The sequence below is a fragment of the Neoarius graeffei genome, chromosome 16, assembly GCF_027579695.1.
Source record: "Neoarius graeffei isolate fNeoGra1 chromosome 16, fNeoGra1.pri, whole genome shotgun sequence".
Taxonomy (NCBI): Eukaryota; Metazoa; Chordata; class Actinopteri; order Siluriformes; family Ariidae; genus Neoarius; species Neoarius graeffei.
In genome coordinates this window covers 57,666,174-57,687,058 of record NC_083584.1, presented here as the reverse complement: position 1 = coordinate 57,687,058, position 20,885 = coordinate 57,666,174, and the positions used below count along the sequence as shown (strand labels likewise).

Sequence of the window (20,885 nt, the reverse complement as noted above, 5' to 3'; positions counted from 1 at the left end):
TCAAACACATGCAACGATGGTCACCACACAGACTGAGATGATGATGATGATCGCATTCACATTCAGACTTGGATTAGAATTAGAGGTAGGGGTAGGGGTAGGAGTAGGGGCAGGGGTAGGAGTAGGGGCAGGAGTAGGGGCAGGAGTAGGAGTAGGGGTAGGGGGTGAGGGTCTGAGACTTTGGGTATCACTTTTTGCTCGAGCAATGTTTGATATCTCTGACCTTGCTGATTGTTGGTCCAGTGACTGAACAGCAATGAAAACCGTGGTGCCATTTTGAATTGTAATATTAGGCTTGAAAGAGTGATGTTCAGCTGATCCTGACACTTGAGGCACAAGTGCTGAAGTGTTCACCAGATTCGTGCTGTTGAAGTTATTCTGAAGCGTCTTCAAATCTTCACTCCATCTGATTTCATAGGATTGCGCTAAAAAGAAAAAAACAGCAATGAGCATATGAGAGATTTTATTTATACAGAGGAAATTCTCTGAAGTTATGACTGATTGTGCTTGGGATAACTCTCCTGTGTGTACAATGGGGTGGAAATAAGAATGAATGAATGAAATCACAGTATGATAACTATACAAACCCAGTACCACAGTTTTCAGTATATAATTGTATTTATTTACAACCACTTAGAAACCACAAAATTCCATAGCGCATATGTGCGAAATATATGTCTGTCAACTGTCCTGATAGAATTAATTCATCTTCAGTGAACACTTTATTCTGTCAGGGTCAGAGGGAACACTGGGTGTGAGGTAGGAACACACCCTGGATGGGATTCCACGCAAACATTCACACTGAGGGGGCAATTTAGCACAGCCAACCCACCTCCATGAATGTTTCTGGAAACATGAGATAATGTTTATTCATGAATTTAAAACAAACTGCTGTGGTATAAAAGGAATAAAACACATTTGGGCATTATGTTATATGATACTTTAACAACCTGCCCCCAAGTGCTTTACTCCAACATCTTCTCGCACTTTTTAAGAAATAGGACACATCTGAAAATAACTGTGTGTGAGTGAGAAGCTTCATTCTAATAAAGATTCTAATCTATTGGTGTAAATTTGCACAAGACTCACCTTTTCCCTCGTCAAAATCCTCACCAGGAGCCGTCCAGTTGAGAAGCACGATGCCCTCCTGCATTTCCGCAGTCAGATCTGTGATCTTGTTTGGAGGAAAGTTTGAAGGTCCATCTGCTTCCACCACAAAACTCTCCCCAGTTATTGTTCTGGTGAAGCTTCCCACATCTACTGGTGGCACATTTATTGTGGGCTTCGGAGGGTTTAATTCCACTTTACCTGGAAAGAGAATGTAAAGGCTGATTATTTCTCTATTTGAGGAGTGTATAGACACATACAAATTCAGACAGCTGAAAGTTAACCATGTCTGCTTGTCCCTGCAGAACCCCACCACCTTCCCCACCGTGTCCTCCATTTCTCCAACACCACCCCCACCCCGTCCTCCATTTCTTCAACACCACCCCCACCAGCATACATACGAATGCTGTTCATAGACTTCAGTTCAGCATTCAACACAATCATTCCTCAACAGCTAATTGGAAAGCTGAGCCTGCTGAGCCTGAACACCTCCCTCTGCAACTGGATCCTGGATTTCCTGACTGAGAGACCTCAGTCAGTCCAGATTGGGAGCAGAACTTCCTGTACCACCAATCGGAATCCTGGGGCATTCCAGGGCTTTGTGCTCAGTCCACTGCTGTTCACTCTGCTGACTAAAACTCAGACAGCTGAAAGTTAACCATGTCTTTGATCATCCCTGCAGAACCCCAACACCACCCCACCCTGTCCTCCATTTCTCCAACACCACCCCCACTCCATTCTACATTACTCCAACACCACCCCTACCCCGTCCTCCATTACTCCAACACCACCAGCACCCAGTCCTCCATTACTCCAACACCACCCCCACCCCATCCTCCATTTTTCCAACACCATTTAAACAGTTTATCTGTACAATGTTCCAAACAGGTGTTTTTTGAGCATTTTGTACCTTTGCCAGTCTTTTGTTGCCCCTGTCCAACATTTTTTGGAATGTGTTGCAATCATCAAATTCAGAATGAGTGTATATTAAAAAAAAGTTTATCAGTTTCAACATTAAACATCTTGTCTTTGTCTCATCTCGTCTCATTATCTGTAGCCGCTTTATCCTGTTCTACAGGGTCGCAGGCGAGCTGGAGCCTATCCCAGCTGACTACGGGCGAAAGGCGGGGTACACCCTGGACAAGTCGCCAGGTCATCACAGGGCTGACACATAGACACAGACAACCATTCACATTCACACCTGCGGTCAATTTAGAGTCACCAGTTAATCTAACCTGCATGTCTTTGGACTGTGGGGGAAACCGGAGCACCCGGAGGAAACCCACGCAGACACGGGGAGAACATGCAAACTCCACACAGAAAGGCCCTCGCCGGCCACGGGGCTCGAACCCGGACCTTCTTGCTGTGAGGCGACAGCGCTAACCACTACACCACCGTGCCGCCCATCTTGTCTTTGTATTCAATTCAATTGGATATAGATTGAAAAGAACTTGTAAATCATTGCATTCTGTTTTTATTTACATTTTACACAGCATCCCAACTTTTATGGAATTGGGGTTGTCTGAATTTAATGGTCTCATTGACTGCATCTTGATGTTTCACCTCCAATCGAAAGTGAAACTAACTTGACTTTTTCCTGTAGTGTAGTTTTACTCTTGTGATTAGTCAAAATTATCCTTGAATGTGTCCATTTTGCCTCCCACAGATGAGAGACAGGTTGTGAAGAAACTATAGGAGTCATCGGCCCACCATTTTGATCCTTATTTATGAAAAAATGCAAAAGTAAGCCTCAGTTTTATTGGTATCCATGACATCTAATAATTTTACTTCTGTTCTATTTCATTCTGTACGATAGACATAATCATTACAATCTGGACAAAAACTTTTTTGAACTAACTTCCCATTTTACTACACTCTATGCTACTTCCATAATTAAATAACTATTCCGTAAAGTAGAATGGACAGGTGCAACCTTTTCTGTTTAATTTTATTTTCATTTTATTCTGTAGTTGAGTTTGATTTGTCCTAGATAGTGCTGTTGTGACACTTGAATTTCCATGGGGATTAATAAAGTTTTTCATATTTGTATTACCAAATGGCTTAAAAGTGAATTATCCTTTACTTTTGTGAGGCCAAGAACAGCAGCAGTCATCAGCAGAAATACGAGCATGCTGAAAAGAAGCAAAGCTGGGGCTGATTTTTTTTTCTGGCCAGACTATAGAGTCATACATCCACTCACTGACAGGTGTATCAGGTGGTTCCACTTGGTGAATTGTCCACTATTCATTTAATTCTGTCTGAATTACTGAATCCTGAATTGTTGAACTTTTGTTTAACACATCATTTGCAATGATTAATAATGTGCACATGAAATACAGTACTGTGTAATAAACATGAACCAGTGAATGAATGATTTTGAACATTGATGTTCTGAAATACTTTTGGAGGACAAAAGAAAAAGACAAATTTAAATGTTGTTTGATCAACATACAGATTACATTGAGGAATAAATGAGAGAAGATAGGTTTAGTCCTCCTTATTTTCAAGAAAGAGCTGGCTATCGGCAAATACAACTTTTCTGGATCCCAAATAAAATAAACCTGATGATGGAATTCACTTAAAAAGAAACAGTCACCAGTGGTGCTGCTTCATTGTCTTTTCTATGAATGTGTTGATGTGTACATGCAGAATAGTTGGATAAGACCCCATGCTACAGATCTCAAGGCTTAGGGTTTCATACGAGTAACATGAAGCCCCGAAATTAACCTGCATCATTTTGGGGTTTAAAAGAACATTGCTCCTGTGTGTCTCTCATCTCATCTCATTATCTCTAGCCACTTTATCCTGTTCTACAGGGTCGCAGGCAAGCTGGAGCCTATCCCAGCTGACTAGGGGCGAAAGGCGGGGTACACCCTGGACAAGTCGCCAGGTCATCACAGGGCTGACACATAGACACAGACAACCATTCACACTCACATTCACACCTACGGTCAATTTAGAGTCACCAGTTAACCTAACCTGCATGTCTTTGGACTGTGGGGGAAACCGGAGCACCCGGAGGAAACCCACGTGGACATGGGGAGAACATGCAAACTCCACACAGAAAGGCCCTCGAACCCGGACCTTCTTGCTGTGAGGCGACAGCGCTAACCACTACACCACCGTGCCGCCCGCTCCTGGGTGTGTGATGGGTTTTTTTATTTTTGAAGTGATGGGTAACTCCATGTCAAAAAAAGTTTCAGGAGCTAAAATTTATTTTTCTGTTATCTTGATGTATGGATATATTTATTTGTCTTTGAACTCAGTCTAAATTCTTTTAAGAAAGTAATAGATTGTTTGTAAAGAATTCAGACATCTGATTTCATTTTAAAATTCCATGTTATTGAAAGTTACCTTAATTCTTTCCAGAGAGTACGGCTTTTTCTCCAGCCAACAAGGACACATACTGTACATACGAATGCTGTTCATAGATTTCAGTTCAGCATTCAACACAATCATTCCTCAGCAGCTAATTGGAAAACTGAGCCTGCTGGGCCTGAACACCTCCCTTTGCAACTGGATTCTGGATTTCCTGACTGAGAGACCTCAGTCAGTCCGGATTGGGAGCAGCACTTCCAGTACCACCATACGGAGCACTGGGACACCCCACGGCTTTGTGCTCAGTCCACTGCTGTTCACTCTGCTGACGCACGACTGTGCAGCAACTCACAGCTTGAACCACATCAGGTTTGCTGATGACATGACTGTGGTGGGTCTCATCAGTAAAAACAATGAGTCAGCATACAGAGAGGAGATGCAACGGCTATCGGACTGGTGCAGAGTCAACAATCTGTCTCTGAACGTGGACAAAACAAAAGAGATGGTTGTTGACTTCAGAAGAACATGGAGTGACTACTCTCCATTGTACATTGACAGCTCACTCGTGGAGAGCATCAAGAACACCAAATTCCTTGGTGTTCATCCGGCAGAGAACCTCACCTGGTCCCTCAACACCAGCTCCATTGTCAAGAAAGCCCAGCAGAGCCACTACTTCCTATGGAGGCTGAGGAAAACCCATCTCCCATCCTCACTATATTCTACAGAGAGACTATTGAGAGCATTCTGAGAAGCTGCATCACGATCTGGTTTGGGAATTGCACCACCTCGGCTCGCAAGACTCTACAGCGGATAGTAAGGACAGCTGAGGAGATCATCAGAGTCTCTCTTCCCTCCATCATGGACATTTACAGAACACGTTGCTTCTGGAAAGCCACCAGCATCGTGGCTGACCCCACACATCCCTCACACAATCTCTTCACCCTCCTGCCGTCTGGAAAAAGGTACCGAAGCATTTGGGCCTTCACAGCCAGACTCTGTAACAGTTTCTTCCCACATGCCATCAGACTCCTCAACTCTGACGGACTGCACTGATTCTGACAGACTGTTGAACACACCACTCACACCTCTTTTGCACAGTGGACAATAATGCACTATTGTCTTACAATGTTTACAGTGTCTCTCGCACACACAAGGTTTACATTTATTTATTCCCTTTCATATACTACCTCATATGCACACTCAACTCTGCACCTTATGTTGATTGTGTCTGCACTATATATTGTTTGTGTTGTTTATTGTCTGTTTATTGTCTATTGTGTCATTTACTGTCTGCAGTGTTGCACTCCTGCACTTTATGTTGTTATATGTAGACTTGTAGTCCTGTGATGTTTAATATAGCACCATGGCTTTAAACCATAGCTGATCCAAAAGGCCATAAATTAATGGAAAATAAATAAGATCAGCCAATTTTCACAGAACCTGCCGAGACTCATCTGGAAGATCCCGAAGGGGTGTGTGACATCACACGTGTAACAATCCAGATGTCAATTTTTTCCTGTGCACAGCAGTGGTTAGACCAGTCTCGATATGGAATCAGGTTTTGGAGAGAATTCTGATAGTGATTGGGATTCTTATGTGTCAAATGAAGGGGCAGATGATGATCAAGAATATTCTGGAGTAAATGGTTATCTTTTCGAGCCCCCAAGATGAGAAACTGCCAGTTCACTCAGTTCATAACAGTTTTCCTCTGTAGCGCATGCGAGACGAAGAGATAGAGAGAGAGATGTGCAGAACTCGGTACTTACCTTTCATCATGTGTTCCTGAACAAAACTTAAAACAAATCGAGTCTTGCAATATTGCAATCTGAGAGCATTTAACACGTTTCAGTGAATAATTAATGATGAAGATTGCACGCGCACATTTTTCTTTCTGTTAAAGTGCATCAAATATGATTAGATTGTATTTCGCAAGCATGTAAATGTGCTCATAATCCTACGTCTGGTGCACTGCGTGTGCGTGTGTATGTGCACGCACGTGTGTGTGTGTGTGTGTGTGTGTGTGTGTGTGTGTGTGTGTGTGTGAGATAATAGGGGAATCGACAAACTGTCCAAATGTCAGATCAAATGTCATTTATTAAAAAAATGGGTTTCTTTTTTGCTTGAATAATTTCCATGTGGTCGTTCAGGTGGTGATGTCTTAGTACTACTAAAATGCATCTCTCTCACTAAATACTTTCCAACAGAATTTTTAAAAAGCACTAGAAATACTATCAAAATCCTGTCGGAATGCATCAAAGGAATTTGCTCATTTGCAAACTTTGAAAGTTCATCTCATCTCATCATTTCTAGCCGCTTTATCCTGTTCTACAGGGTCGCAGGTAAGCTGGAGCCTATCCCAGCTGACTACGGGCGAAAGGCAGGGTACACCCTGGACAAGTCACCAGGTCATCACAGGGCTGACACAGACAACCATTCACACTCACATTCACACCTACGCTCAATTTAGAATCACCAGTTAACCTGCATGTCTTTGGACTGTGGGGGAAACCGGAGCACCCGGAGGAAACCCATGCAGACACGGGGAGAACATGCAAACTCCGCACAGAAAGGCCCTCGCCGGCTGCTGGGCTCGAACCCGGACCTTCTTGCTGTGAGGCGACAGCGCTAACCACTACACCACCATGCCGCCCTGACTGAAAGTTTTCAAGCAAAATTTTAAAATGGCACTAGAAATACGACCATACTATCAAAATATACTCCACAAAGAAATTCACTCGAATGCAAAATTTTAGTCCTACCAAAATACACTCACTAATAATCTTTCATTTAAAACCTCAAAACTCTATCAAAACCAATCACTTTCCAGATAATTCACTTGTAAACTTTCACTTAAAACTTTCAAACAAAAATTCAAAATAGCACTAAGACACGACCGCACTATTCAAATACACTCATCAAACAAATTCGATAGTTACGGCCACCCGACCCAGCGTTAAAAATTTTCTAACTGAAATAAATTTGCGAGACCCGGATGTAAACATACAGACTTCTAAACTTTGACCTGTGCGGTCAGTGAATCGCTTACCTTGCAAAATGCGTTGGTCTGGCTGGTCGAACATTTGCTTATCCATGGAAATTCATTCTCCCATGCAACCTGGTATTTGCATTCATATTTTTGCCGTTTGGTATTTGGTTTAGTGGCTATGATGAAGGACTGCTTGTAAAAAATGTCGGACAGCCTGGGTGAATCCTACATTACGGAAGTGACTGTCGTTCTGTTTGTTGATTGGTTAAAAATCAGTTGACATCAGCAGTGTTTCTCATACGATTCTGACTGGACATAATTGGGAGTATTTTTAACTTGGCGGTAGGGATTCCCCAAACCGGGAGATTATCAAGTTTTTAACAAATACGATCGAGAGGTGGGAGACGGAGGCTAAACTCGGGATCCTCCCGCCGAAATTGGGAGGGTTGGCAAGTATGGTGCATCAGTGAGTGAGTGAGTCAGTGAATGAGTGAGTGAGTGCGTGTGTGCAAACCAGTAAGTTCCGTGAGGTGTTCTGTGTAATAGTGGTTAATTCTGGCTGAGTGAAAATAGTGCACAATATTTACCGTCCACAATATATCCAGGGACATACAGAGCACCACTGTGTGTGCGTGAGGAAAGTTGGACTCCTCCATGTTGATTTTCCACTCTCACTTTCAGACTGTATTTTCCACGTTTTAATTTTGTAAAATATCTGGAATAGACACCATCGTCTTTGAAAGCATCAGCTCCTGTAAAAGTTATTTCCAGTCAGAAAAGTGTGGATAATGTAATAATTTCACCTGAACTTATGATTTGATGCAAGATGACGTTTTATAACTGTTACCTGCTCCGTTATCAAGTAGCTCCAGTTGTACTGAGTGCCCAGTATCTGATGCCAGGTTCGCCCAAACAGTGGCCCCCACCACAGGATTATAATTCTGACTGACCTCAGCCAACACGATCATGGGTTTGGTGGCGTCACTGGTCTGCTGGTTCATTCTGGCTGTAACTGTGACTGGGTGAACATCTTCACGGGCCGCTCGACTCATTACGATTAAACCTATTGCCTGAGCAGTTGATTCTTTATTGAGGAAGCTGTATTTCCAATCTCCAGGCTGCCAGGCAACACAGGGAAGGAAAGTGATGTCTTTATTTATTTATTTATTTGTTTGTTTGTTTGTTTGTTTGTTTGTTTGTATTATGCATTTGAAGCTGTGAGTTTTTTTTTTCTTTACTGTCTTTTGTCAAAATACCAGTAAAAAGCTTTACCTCTGCAGTCCCTGGAACAGTAAAAGTGATTGTACTAGCAATGCTAGAGGTGTTTCTCTGGTCGTAAACCAAACCACTTGGTGACTTTATGTACACAGTGGGTGCACTTCTTTCATGGGTGATTGTAAAGGCGGTGTGATTTCCGATAGTCTGGTCAATGGGAACTGTTCCATTAAACCAATCTGCAACATTCTTTGCAGTGCTTTCAAGCTGTTTGGAATAAAGTAAATATATTCTGTGAAAACTCTGACTGGTAAGATTGAGATTTCTCACAGTGGAAGTTTATCATTAACCTGAATGGGCTGAGTGATCGAATTCCCATCGAACATTCTAATTGAGCAAAAGGCATCCAGAAGAGCGTTGAAATCTCCAGACTCATCTGCTACTTTAAATGCTCCCCCTATATGAATGATAATCAAAATCCAATGTGTTAAAAATGTTGTAAATCTACAGTGATGTCCTGCTAATCAATCCATTGTTCTCTGAATATGAAATTGACTTCGAACTGAAACTATAAACAATGAAATACAAACACAGACTCTATGCAATATTATGCAAAAAAACTCACCTGTTTTCTCTGCCATGGTTTTCAATACCAGGTCTGCAGCTGGGCCAAATGCTATAGTGTGAATGACTGCACCACTGTCAATAGCTTCCTGTAAACAAGCTCCAACATTATCATTTGCTTCCCCATCTGTCAGAAAAATTATTTCATCTCCAATTGCTGTCTTATCATTTGATCGAAGAAGCTGAAATGAACAAAAAAAGTCATTAATTATCTTCCAATTCATTCTTAATTCTTAAACAAAGAAAATTTTCATCATTTAATACTTTGACAGTGGAATTTAGTGAGAGAATATAGAGGGTTGCCATGTGACGTCACCGTGCCGCGAGATTTTGTTAGGGCGCCATATTGGAAGACCAAGTACATACATACATACTACATACAATATAAAACAAAGTACGCGCGAGAGTGAAGTGACATGATGGCTGATAATTCTGGTTATGTGAGTACATTACCAGCTGCAGAAAGGGCACGGTATGTGGAGAAACTGGCTGTGATTGATGGGTTTGACCCATATGATAAGACTCGGGGCAAGGGAGAATGGAAACATAAGGAGGACCTGACACCAATTCTGCCATCTGTTACCCATCACCCAGACATTGTAAACTATTTGTTGTTTACACCCAGTGCCTACACTGCTGATGACTTGAAGGCCTACAAAGGGCTACAGGCTTACAATTATGTTGTTAGTGGCTTGGTTCGTGATATTACAGCTGTTGTTAAGAATAACCTACACATAGTTATGGCCAAGGTAATCTTGTTGATATCTTTTAATAATATATCTTTTCAGTTGAAAAATTAATACTTTTTGTTACTATTAAGGTATCCATAATTTAGGTTAATTTATCCAAATTATACATATGTATTTATGATATATGCCTACACAACAACTATGCTTTATTTATATAATAGGAGGGAGAGCAAGCCCCAAACCATCCTAAATTATTATTATTATTATTATTAAATTATAGAAGTCTGGGAGGCTTGCTCCTCATACAGTTATCAACTTGGGGCCAATTTAGCATGTTTTAAATCTGAATTTCTTGCGTTTGCTTACCTCAAAGTGTCCACAGATCATGCACAGACTTATCCATTATATTCTGGGTGCGATTTGCTGGGGGGGATGGTGGGGATCATCCCCCCCCTCTGGTTTTTATCTCTGCTGAAAAAAAATCCTCGGGTACAACCCCATCAATAAAACAAACAAACCAAAAAAAAAAAGTTGACATGACAGGCATGTTTTAACACAGTTTTCTATGGTCTACATTGCACTCACTTTCAAAATGACCCAAAGTGGCAGCTTTGATGTTCACGAACGTCCCCAGCAAATAGATACATTGTAGATAATAACAATATCCAGAGTGTGAACATGGATTTAGCGCCATGAATCACATCCTTATTGATGAGCTCAACAGAATGAATGTATCCACACTGACAGCCTTCTTTTCCTCGCTGTCAATGGGCCAGACGTGCGTTCCTTCCCTGCTGAGAAATTCGCAGAAATGTGGATTAAAGAAGGGCGAAACGCGGCGGATAGCGCACCGACGGGAAAGCAGAAAAGGCCATGTGAACTGCGCCATCAGAGCAAACTGTTCATTTAATATTCATGTATTTTAGTGATTTTTGAGTCACTGTCCATTTAATCCGGAGGGAGAGAAACATCACAGCAACGCGACAAGCAATGCGAACTTTGTTGTGTGTTAGTGTTCGTGTATTTAGTCAGAGAGATAGGAAGATGTGTTCGTTTTCATTTAGTGTTATTCATTTGATATCATCGGATGTTATTGAACTGTTAGCCTATTGTTACCTTAATTTTGTGACGTTTCATGATTAAAAAAAAAAAAATCCCCCCTTCTGGTTTTTTGACAAATCGCACCCTGATTATATCCACAGTTTTTTGCCAAGTCTCACACAGGTTTCTTTCAAGTCTATTGTTGGGCCAATAAATCATAAATAAAACAGCTCAGATTTGTTTGTTTAAGTCGTTTGCCACTCCACTTTATTCTCGTGGGTTCACATACCGCTGCCGTTATTTCCCCCTAATCACGAGTTTGTTGGTCTTCCAATATGGCGCAGGGTCTGTTTACTTCCAGTTTCGGGTGACGTCAGTGAAATCCCTCTATAGGAGGAGTTTTTACATGCGTTTCTCACCTCTAAGCCTTTTCTGAGGCCTTTACAGATTTGAGTACCTCCGTTTGCAACCTTTGGCAACTTGCTTATTAGACTGTCTCTTGAAGCCTGTCCATCTATTAAAGTCAAGGGGCTTAGTTCTTGAGCATTAGAACTAAATGTCACAAGCCCCACAGTCTCTTTTTCTTTTATACACTGGTTTAACAAAACTGTGGCAGATCGGCGTTGGTTTTTTATTCTTGAACCCTTTAAAGAGAAAAACAATAAAATATTAGGCATTTTTGACAAACATATAAAGATAATTTAAGTATCTCCCATGTGCTGATGACTTTCACTTGATTTGTCAGTTGTAGTTTTTTTGTGATAAAAACAACAAACAATTTTTACTGAAAGTGAGCTGTTAGTGTGTCAGATGAGTGCTTGATCAGCTTCCTTTTCAAGCCCTGGACATTTTTTCTTCAGAGGAAAGTGCATTACATTACCAAAAATGACTGAATTATTTTATGAATTCAGTAACACATCATGAAAAATAAATAGTGAATTAATCTTGTGATAAAATCTTGCACACACATGATGACACACATTATGGTTATTGAAGTCAAATGAACTATTTATCAATTCAATTACCATCATACTATTTGTATGGTGGGCAGCACAGTGGTGTAGTGTTTAGCACTGTCGGCTCACAGCAAGAAGGTCCGGGTTCGAGCCCCGTGGCTGGCGAGGGCCTTTCTGTGTGGAGTTTGCATGTTCTCCCTGTGTCTGCGTGGGTTTCCTCCGGGTGCTCCGGTTTCCCCCACAGTCCAAAGACATGCAGGTTAGGCTAATTGGTGGCTCTAAATTGATCGCAGGTGTGAGTCTGAAAGGTTGTTTGTCTCTATGTGTCAGCCCTGTAATGATCTGGTGACTTGTCCAGGGTGTACCCCACCTCTTGCCCATAGTCAGCTGGGATAAGCTCCAGCTTGCCTGCAACCCTGTACAGGATAAGCGGCTATAGATAATGGATGAATGTTTGCCTCAATTTTTGTCTTTTTTTTGGGGGGGGTAATTATTTTGGGAAGGCCCTCTATTACGTTACATTCTACTGATTTTCGAGGACATTTTTGCTTTGGAAGCTATTTTTATGTGATATTACTCACCCCCATGCTTCCTGAGACATCAAGGACAAGGCAGACGACCCGAGGTCCCCTCTGCAGGACTTTGAACGTTGGAATTGGTGGTGCAGATGGAAGTGGCTTTAGAATTTGAAGGGCATCTTTGTCTTGTGAGTCCTGAAAGATGACTGTACGTGTTGCTTTATTTGAACACTTAGTATTCTGCTCATTGGGGGCTTCAATGTTGTGTTCCCCTTCTTGACAAAATGCTTTTACCTAAAAAAACAAAACAAAAACAAAACAGTGCTTTTAATAAAGGCATCAAACAAAAGTAAAGTCATTCCTCTCAAAGTTTTTCAGAAATCATTCAGATCAAAGTGATGAATACCATACATACTACATACCTACTTCTGTTCACTCTCATAATGCCACTACCATTTGAGCAAAATTGATTTGAAAATGGTTTAGCAACTGCTATACTCACAGACTCTAAACTTTGTAGGTACATTATTGAAGCATTTGTGTTTTGCACTTTATCTGGAAAGAATTCACAGCTGGATGTTGGTTTGCCATTTGCATCAAACCGGCAAGGTCGAGTTTGTTGATTAATAATTTCATACCACTGACCAGAAATCTTATCAGTACACCTGAAAAGAAAATTCATTCATTCACCATTAGTAGCTGCTTTGTTCAGACCAAGGCCGTCATGTGAAAAGGAAATGGAGCATATTATTGATAACTATTGGTATAAAGTCCATTTACATTCACTGATCATATATCGAAAAGTGATAATAAAACCTTGTTGGTAGAATTTCACCAAGCTTCTCATAGAAGGGTTCTTTCTTATTATATTCATCAAATACCCCCCATCTGAGGTGAGCCCATTCATGCACAAAAACCCGTCCTGAAAGTAAACAGAGAAAGGTAAATATAAATCAGCCTTATCAGTCTGTGTAATACCTGGTGTTTTTTGATCACAGTTAATGATTGCAATTACATTTAAAAGAGGAAATGCTTGGCCATGAAGGTGTGTGTGTGTGTGTGTTTTACACAAACTGGCTCTTACCTCGAGGTCCATATACTTGGATGAGATCATTGTTTAACAAGAAGTTTGGTGTGAAATGAATGTAATCACCCTCCTTTCCACAGTCTCCGGTCTGACGAGTGTATGGATCATCACCAAATGAAGGATGTGGGTTGTCAATTATTATTCTGCCCTAAAAATAAAATGTAAATGACATTTTGTGCAAGTTTGTACCTTCAGCCTCTTTATCACCACTATATATTCAAACAAAACTGAATAATTGGTGTACCTTTTCATAGGATTCATTTCTTGCTCTCTCATATTTTCCTGTCGTCCAGTTTGGTGGGACGAGTATTTTCACCTCCTTGAAGAACACCTTGTGGTCTAAAGCTTCAAATAGGTAATGTGATCCACTGATGATCATTTCCTGTGATGATCGTGGAGAAAGAAAATGTATGTGTACAATATGATAAACTTTATTGATCTCCAGTCAGGGAACTTCACATTACATCTTACATGTATAATTGAATATTAGTGAATTTAAACACATTTATTTAGGTTGAGCCAATAATGTGTCCAAACGAATATAAATACAGGAACAATAACATGAACAAGAACTATTTTCATTGAGTAGAAAGAGCACCAAAAAGCTTTAGAGCGCCAGGCTTCTGCAGATTTCAGCAAAATAAATAAATAAACAAATAAATAAATAAACCCAGAAAGCTAGCCCAAACATTTTCAGTTCACTCATGATTTGCACGTCTGTTCCTCATGTATTTCTCCTACCTTAGCCTTGGGCATTATCTTGGGCATAATTTTGGTTTGGACTTTGAAACATTCAGGTTGTCTTCATACACACAATAAACCATCTCTTTTATGAGAGCCTGGCTCTTGCTCTCATGATTTTTCAGTCATCTTACTTCTGATGAAACTGCAGTATTTTAATGGCCATCCAGAAAGATTTAAAACAGCTGATTACATCTCTTACAGGAAAGACAATCAACAACTCCTGTAATGATGCATGAAGAATGTTGGGTAATAACGATCTTGGATATAATTTCTTTTTATCAGCAGAAGGAACAAGGCCAGTCCAGTGCAGAGGAAGGATGAGAGTACAGCTCGAGTTTTTTTTTTTTAATAACTCATTGGACGGCACTTCTTAGTACAGAAGGACAATGACCCAGAGTATACTTGAAAATCAGCCCAAGACAAAGGCAAAAAAAGTGGAACGTTCTGCACTGGCCAAGTCCAACTGACCTGAATCCACCTGAGCTACGTTTCACTTACTGAAGGCTAAACTGAAGACTACATGCCCCAAGAACAAGCAGGAACTGAAGACAGCTTCAGAAAAGACCTAGCAGAGCATCACCATGGAAGAAACACAGTGTCTGGTGATGTCTATGAGTTCCAAACATCAGGCAGATTGATTGCAAAGGATTTTATTTGCAAGTATTAAAAATGATAATTTATGTCCATTACTTTGTCCACTTTCTGACTTATAAGTGAATAATGAGGGAATACCACACACCTGGCCAGGGATCAGCTCAGCAGCCAGTTGCTACGTTTGGTCTCCTAGAAAGGGGGGCCCTCATATAAAAATTAAAAAATCCCTATGCCATTCATTTGGATGTAAATTCCCTTTAAATTAAAGCTGAAAGGATGAACTTTGAGCTCATATTTTACATACCAAAACTCCATTAGACTCTGGTAAACAGTTGAAATTACAATAAATTTGATAGATATTTATGTGCCTGACTGCAAATTTATTTCAGTGCAGTTTCTACAGAAAACAAAGTCATCGTTACTTTGAATGCAAATGTGTGCATTTATATTTTAAACACGTGCAGATATCAGATCGTCTCCAGAGTATGGCAGTAAGATATACATCGAATCATGTTATCTAACTATTTACTATGTATTTAATTACATATGAGGATATGACAAACTAGGCGGCACGGTGGTGTAGTGGTTAGCGCTGTCGCCTCATAGCAAGAAGGTCCGGGTTCGAGCCCCGTGGCCGGCGAGGGCCTTTCTGTGTGGAGTTTGCATGTTCTCCCCGTGTCCGCGTGGGTTTCCTCCGGGTGCTCCGGTTTCCCCCACAGTCCAAAGACATGCAGGTTAGGTTAACTGGTGACTCTAAATTGACCGTAGGTGTGAATGTGAGTGTGAATGGTTGTCTGTGTCTATGTGTCAGCCCTGTGATGACCTGGCGACTTGTCCAGGGTGTACCCCGCCTTTCGCCCGTAGTCAGCTGGGATAGGCTCCAGCTTGCCTGCGACCCTGTAGAACAGGATAAAGCGGCTTGAGATAATTAGATGAGATATGACAAACTAACTAATTCACTAACCCAATAACTAACTATCTATAAATGTTATGGTAACACAAGACTGTAACTAATGTAAACCATTTCATATATCAGTTTGAATAGTAAAGGTATTGGAACATGTATGAATAAATACCTTGGTCTGATTGATCAGTTCTTCATTCTCTTGCACCTGTGGGTTGATAGCAATGAGAATATCAGTGTACCCATTTCCATCCAGTCGAATTGCTGTAGCAGGTCCCAGTGCACTGAGAAACACCAACACCGCAGTCAGTACCATGATTGCAGAACTGAGAAAAGGGATTTTAGGGTGTGATATTTATATCGTAAGATTCGTGACATTTTCTGTAATTCAAATTTCCCTGCTCCTGTGGGTAATAATTAAACCATGTTCATGGAGAAATCATTCTAACTTCATCTTTATGAAAAAAACAACACATTTACAGCTACAGCACTGCAAACTGCCTCATAAATTGCCAAAGTCAAGATAATGTCTTGTCTTTTAATGTTTAATGAATGCCATTTTATATGCCTTTTGTATGGCTGTGTGGAAATCAATAATCCATCCATTATCTGTAGCCGCTTATCCTGTACAGGGTCATGTGTAAGCTAAAGCCTATCCCAGCTGACTATGGGTGAGAGGCGGTGTATACCCTGGACAAGTCACACTCACATTCACACCTACGGTCAATTTAGAGCCACCAATTAACCTAACCTGCATGTCTTTGGACTGTGGGGGAAACCAGAGCACCCGGAGACACGGGGAGAACATGCAAACTCCACACAGAAAGGCCCTTGTCGGCCACTGGGCTTGAACCCAAGGCCTTCTTGCTGTGAGGTGACAGTGCTAACCACTACACCACGGTCCCGGCCATTGGGGGGAGTAAATAACATTTTTGAATATCATCCTGTCAGGAATGCAGGCAACAAATGGCTATGAAAGCAGGAAGAGAGTTTATTCAGGCAGACTGGCAGTCAGAATCACAAAACAGGCAATGATCAGGCAAGGTACAAAACAGGTTGTCAGCGGAAATATCAAAATGAAAAGTCGAACTAGAATCAGTCGAACAAAATTAGTAGGTTTGGTAAAGTCAGACACAAGGAACTGAGCATAGACCACAATGACAAACTGTGAACAGAGTCCTGAAACAGGTGAGCTGTGAGACTGAGAAGTGATTGAGTTCTTGTGTGTGTGAGATTCGAACTCTGGAGACTGTGAGAGGTTAGTGCAGGATGATTATATATATTCTGCCGCTTATCCGGGTCCAGGTCGCGGGGGTAGCAGCCTAAGCGGAGCAGCCCAGACTTCCCTGTCCCCGGCCACCTCCACCAGCTATTCCGGGAGAATACCGAGGCATTCCCTCTCCAATGTGTCCTGGGTCTGCCCTGGGATCTCCTCCTGGTGGGGCATGCCCAGAGAATCTCCCATGGGAGATGTCCAGGGGGCATCCTGACAAGGTGCCCGAACCACCTCAACTGACTCCTTTCAATGTGGAGGAGCAGCAGTTCTACTCTGAGTTTCTCCTGAATGACCAAGCTTCTCACCCTGTCTCTCAGAGAGAGCCCAGCCACCCTGCAGCATACCTGTCAACCCTCCCGTTTTCCCGGGAAATCCCTTATTTTGACTTATTTCCCGCTGTCTTCCCGTTTTTTTTATTTTCCCGAAAATATCCCGTATTTTCACATTATATAAAAGTCCCGTATTTTCACAATATAAAAAAGTCGGTAGGTCCAGAATTCATGATGCGCCTCTGACAGGAGTTTACAGCAAGAAGTCGGACCATGAATTCACGTCCCCGCCCTCTCCAGTACAGCAGGTGGCAGTCTAGTAATTACACATTGATTTTAATTGCATGTCTGTGAAGAAGACTGTCAGAACCATAGCGTTAGTCTGACCAAGGTCACTGCTCGGAACTTCTCACAAAACTAAAAGATGGTTGTAATTCTTTCCTCAGGCAGGGCTTGAAGTGCATTCCTGCACTTCTTCATTTTCACTGGAGTGGCAGCGCAGTTGTGTGCGAAGTTTCCCCATTTGTTTGTCTGGCACTGCCTCAACCACAGGCTTGAATTAGCAGTTTGGGATGTTTTAAAGCAGATCAATGGCATGAACAACTTTAAGATCTTCTTCGACAAGCTGTATAGGCTGTAAGGTGAACCCCGAAAAGTCTTTCAGAAACAAGATTCCGCTCCGACGTCTCCGAACTACATAATATCCAATTCTTAAAAATGGACGTATTATGAAATGATGTCATCAAAAAGTTCTCACCTTGTAATGCTGTCAATTTTTCGCACGAAGGCTTGAAAAAGCGAACTAATGTCATCGGCGCGGAATGATATTTTGGCACCGCGGAATAAGATTTCGCTACAGAACAGGTTCCATGGTTGCTGACGTATCCCATAAACACCCGCGACGTAGCCCCATTTCGTAAACAAGAGACCAACATGGCAGCCGCCACACCCTCGTTTAGCAGCAGTGGAGGAGAGGAAAGTTTGGAAATAACGGCAAAAAGGAGAAAACTTCTTGCACGTAAGCAGTGCTATATGCATATAGCTTCTGTGAAGCACGGAGTGACCCAGGAATTTACCTTCAAACGGTGGAATACATACCGGGACAGTATCCGACAGTGGCTGCAGTTGAGGAGTAGCACCTGACTGAATGTTATAGTGTGTGTGTGTGTGTGTGTGTCTTCCCCCCCCCCCCTTCTCTGTCACTGACACCTAGGTCATTGCCTGGATGCTGACCCCTGCCTTTTTGCACCGTGCCACAGGACTTTTATATATTTTATATATATATATTTTATATATATATATATATATATATATATATATATATATTTTTTTTTTTTTTTTTTGTGTATATATAAATTTGCATTTGTAATGTGTATATATCACTGTTTTGTTGTTTACATTTTCTATTAAAGTTTGCAATTTGCCACATAGTTCTGTTGTGTGATGTATGATGACTCAGTCTTGCATCTTCTTTGTTGCCGCTGCTGCAGGTGCATAGTGCTGCCTAGTGCGTTTACCTACCTCTACTGTGCCGCTGCATAGGTAGTGAATACTTGAATCCCTGCCATTGTGCCTCTGAACTGAGCAATAGAACTGCAGTATTATATATAGGTTGTATTATTATCTCATCTCATTATCTCTAGCCGCTTTATCCTTCTACAGGGTCGCAGGCAAGCTGGAGCCTATCCCAGCTGACTACGGGCGAAAGGCGGGGTACACCCTGGACAAGTCGCCAGGTCATCACAGGGCTGACACATAGACACAGACAACCATTCACACTCACATTCACACCTACGGTCAATTAAGAGTCACCAGTTAACCTAACCTGCATGTCTTTGGACTGTGGGGGAAACCGGAGCACCCGGAGGAAACCCACGCGGACACGGGGAGAACATGCAAACTCCACACAGAAAGGCCCTCGCCGGCCCCGGGGCTCGAACCCAGGACCTTCTTGCTGTGAGGCGACAGCGCTAACCACTACACCACCGTGCCGCCCTTGTATTATTATTATTATTATTATTATTATTAACCCCGCCGACAGTAGTCGGAGGGGTTATTATTTTCACCTGCGTCAGTCTGTGTGTGTGTGTATCTGTCTGTCTGTCTGTCTGTGTGTCTGCAAGATATCTCAAGAACCAATGGATCGATTTGGACCAAATTTTGTACATGTGTTGCCAATCACCCAGGAAGGAAACCATTAAATTTTGGAGGTCAAAGGTCAAAGGTCAAGGTCATGGCAGAACTTCGAAATTTTCGCCCAATGTATTTTAATAGGGAAAAGGCGGGGTTTGCACTCGTTAGAGTGTCCCTGTCTAGTTGTGTATTATTATTCCTATGGACTCTTCTCCTTCCTGCACAATTTCTTAAATCTTGATCTGAAGTCACACGCATTGCCTATATATTATATATGCCATTTTATGGCTAATCCATGGTGTGTATAGCCCACAATGATGAGTCAATACTCTATTCCATTACTGCCTGTGTAACATTGTAGGTCTGTTTTTCAAGCAAATTGTTTTATGGTTGATCAGTACTTTATAGTTAATAACCTAAGAGAATGAATACATGAATGGTCCTAGTCATAGACCATTACACCATATTTTGTACTATAATAATGGTGATAATAAAAATTATTTTTATTCTAATAATAATATAAACACTTTAATATACCACATATATGCAATATTGTCTTAGTGATGTATTTAAAGCACTATTTAGGACTTAGAAGACATTTCACCCACTTTGGAGGGTGTTTTGGAGACTTTTTCTACTAATGTGACTGTAATTACGCAAGCTGTCAGCTGATCTGTGGTCAAAAATCGGCAACGCGATTGGTCCAGACCGGTCACGTGATGTCCCGACACGTCATTTTTAGAGGAAAATGCTTCGCCACGCGATCGCTCGGTGCGAGGAATTGACAGGATTATAAAGTGAGAACTTTTTTCGCCATACTTTCTAGTACTCATTCTTAGTTTTAAAATAAATATTTCGTAGTTCGGAGACGTCGGAGCGAGATGAAACGAAAACGGGGTTCACCTTACGGCCTAGTACAGCCTTTATCACGCTTCGCCAAAAAATCAGCACGAGCTGAGCAGCTGTGCGCAGCGCGTTGAGCAGCGCCTTTCCGTGCGCTGGGTCGCATCCAGTGAGTGCACCGTGAGAGCGGTTTGGTGATTAGTGAACTTAGTTCAACTTAAAGGTGTTTATGTATGTGATTAGTAAACTTAAAGGTGTTAAACCTTCTTTTGCTTTTCTTTTAGTGCAATACGTGCACTAATTACTCTTTTTTTTATTTTTGAAACTTAAAGTAATGTGATTTGTTTTTATTAGTTTAAACTTAAAATGATGCAATGTTTTTCTGTTGTTCTTAAGGTTATCAACCTAATCAAGCCCTAATCAACCCCTTCATCACCTTTGAACTTCAATAAAAAAACAAAAAAGGGGGAAAAACTGAGTGTTCCTTGTGTGACCAAAGCTCTTTTGAAGTTGGGGCACAAAACTGGGGAAAATCATACATAACATGACAATATGGTTGTGGTTCTTAGTTCTGATTTGTT

General features: G+C 41.5%; 1 protein-coding gene across 1 annotated transcript; it reads right to left on the bottom strand.

Moving 5' to 3' along the window:
* Positions 1 to 16,099, bottom strand: LOC132900261 (calcium-activated chloride channel regulator 1-like). The gene is made up of 14 exons (XM_060942269.1): positions 15,956 to 16,099; positions 13,786 to 13,923; positions 13,539 to 13,689; positions 13,271 to 13,376; positions 12,957 to 13,119; positions 12,518 to 12,748; positions 11,400 to 11,624; positions 9,252 to 9,432; positions 8,977 to 9,083; positions 8,684 to 8,893; positions 8,259 to 8,529; positions 7,999 to 8,163; positions 1,090 to 1,308; positions 1 to 425 (listed from the first exon to the last, which is right to left on the bottom strand). The coding sequence occupies exons 1-14, from the start codon at positions 16,097 to 16,099 to the stop codon at positions 1 to 3; spliced, it is 2,736 nt and encodes a 911-aa protein (XP_060798252.1).
* Positions 16,100 to 20,885: the final 4,786 nt, after the last annotated feature.

Bases quoted from the DNA above. Each gene is read 5' to 3' on its own strand.
- LOC132900261 (XM_060942269.1), bottom strand. From the start codon at position 16,099: ATGGTACTGACTGCGGTGTTGGTGTTTCTCAGTGCACTGGGACCTGCT. The intron at 13,690-13,785 runs GTACACCAATTA...TTTTATTTTTAG, and splicing joins GAAATGAATCCTATGAAAAG to GGCAGAATAATAATTGACAA. The intron at 13,377-13,538 runs GTAAGAGCCAGT...GTTTACTTTCAG, and splicing joins CCAAGTATATGGACCTCGAG to GACGGGTTTTTGTGCATGAA.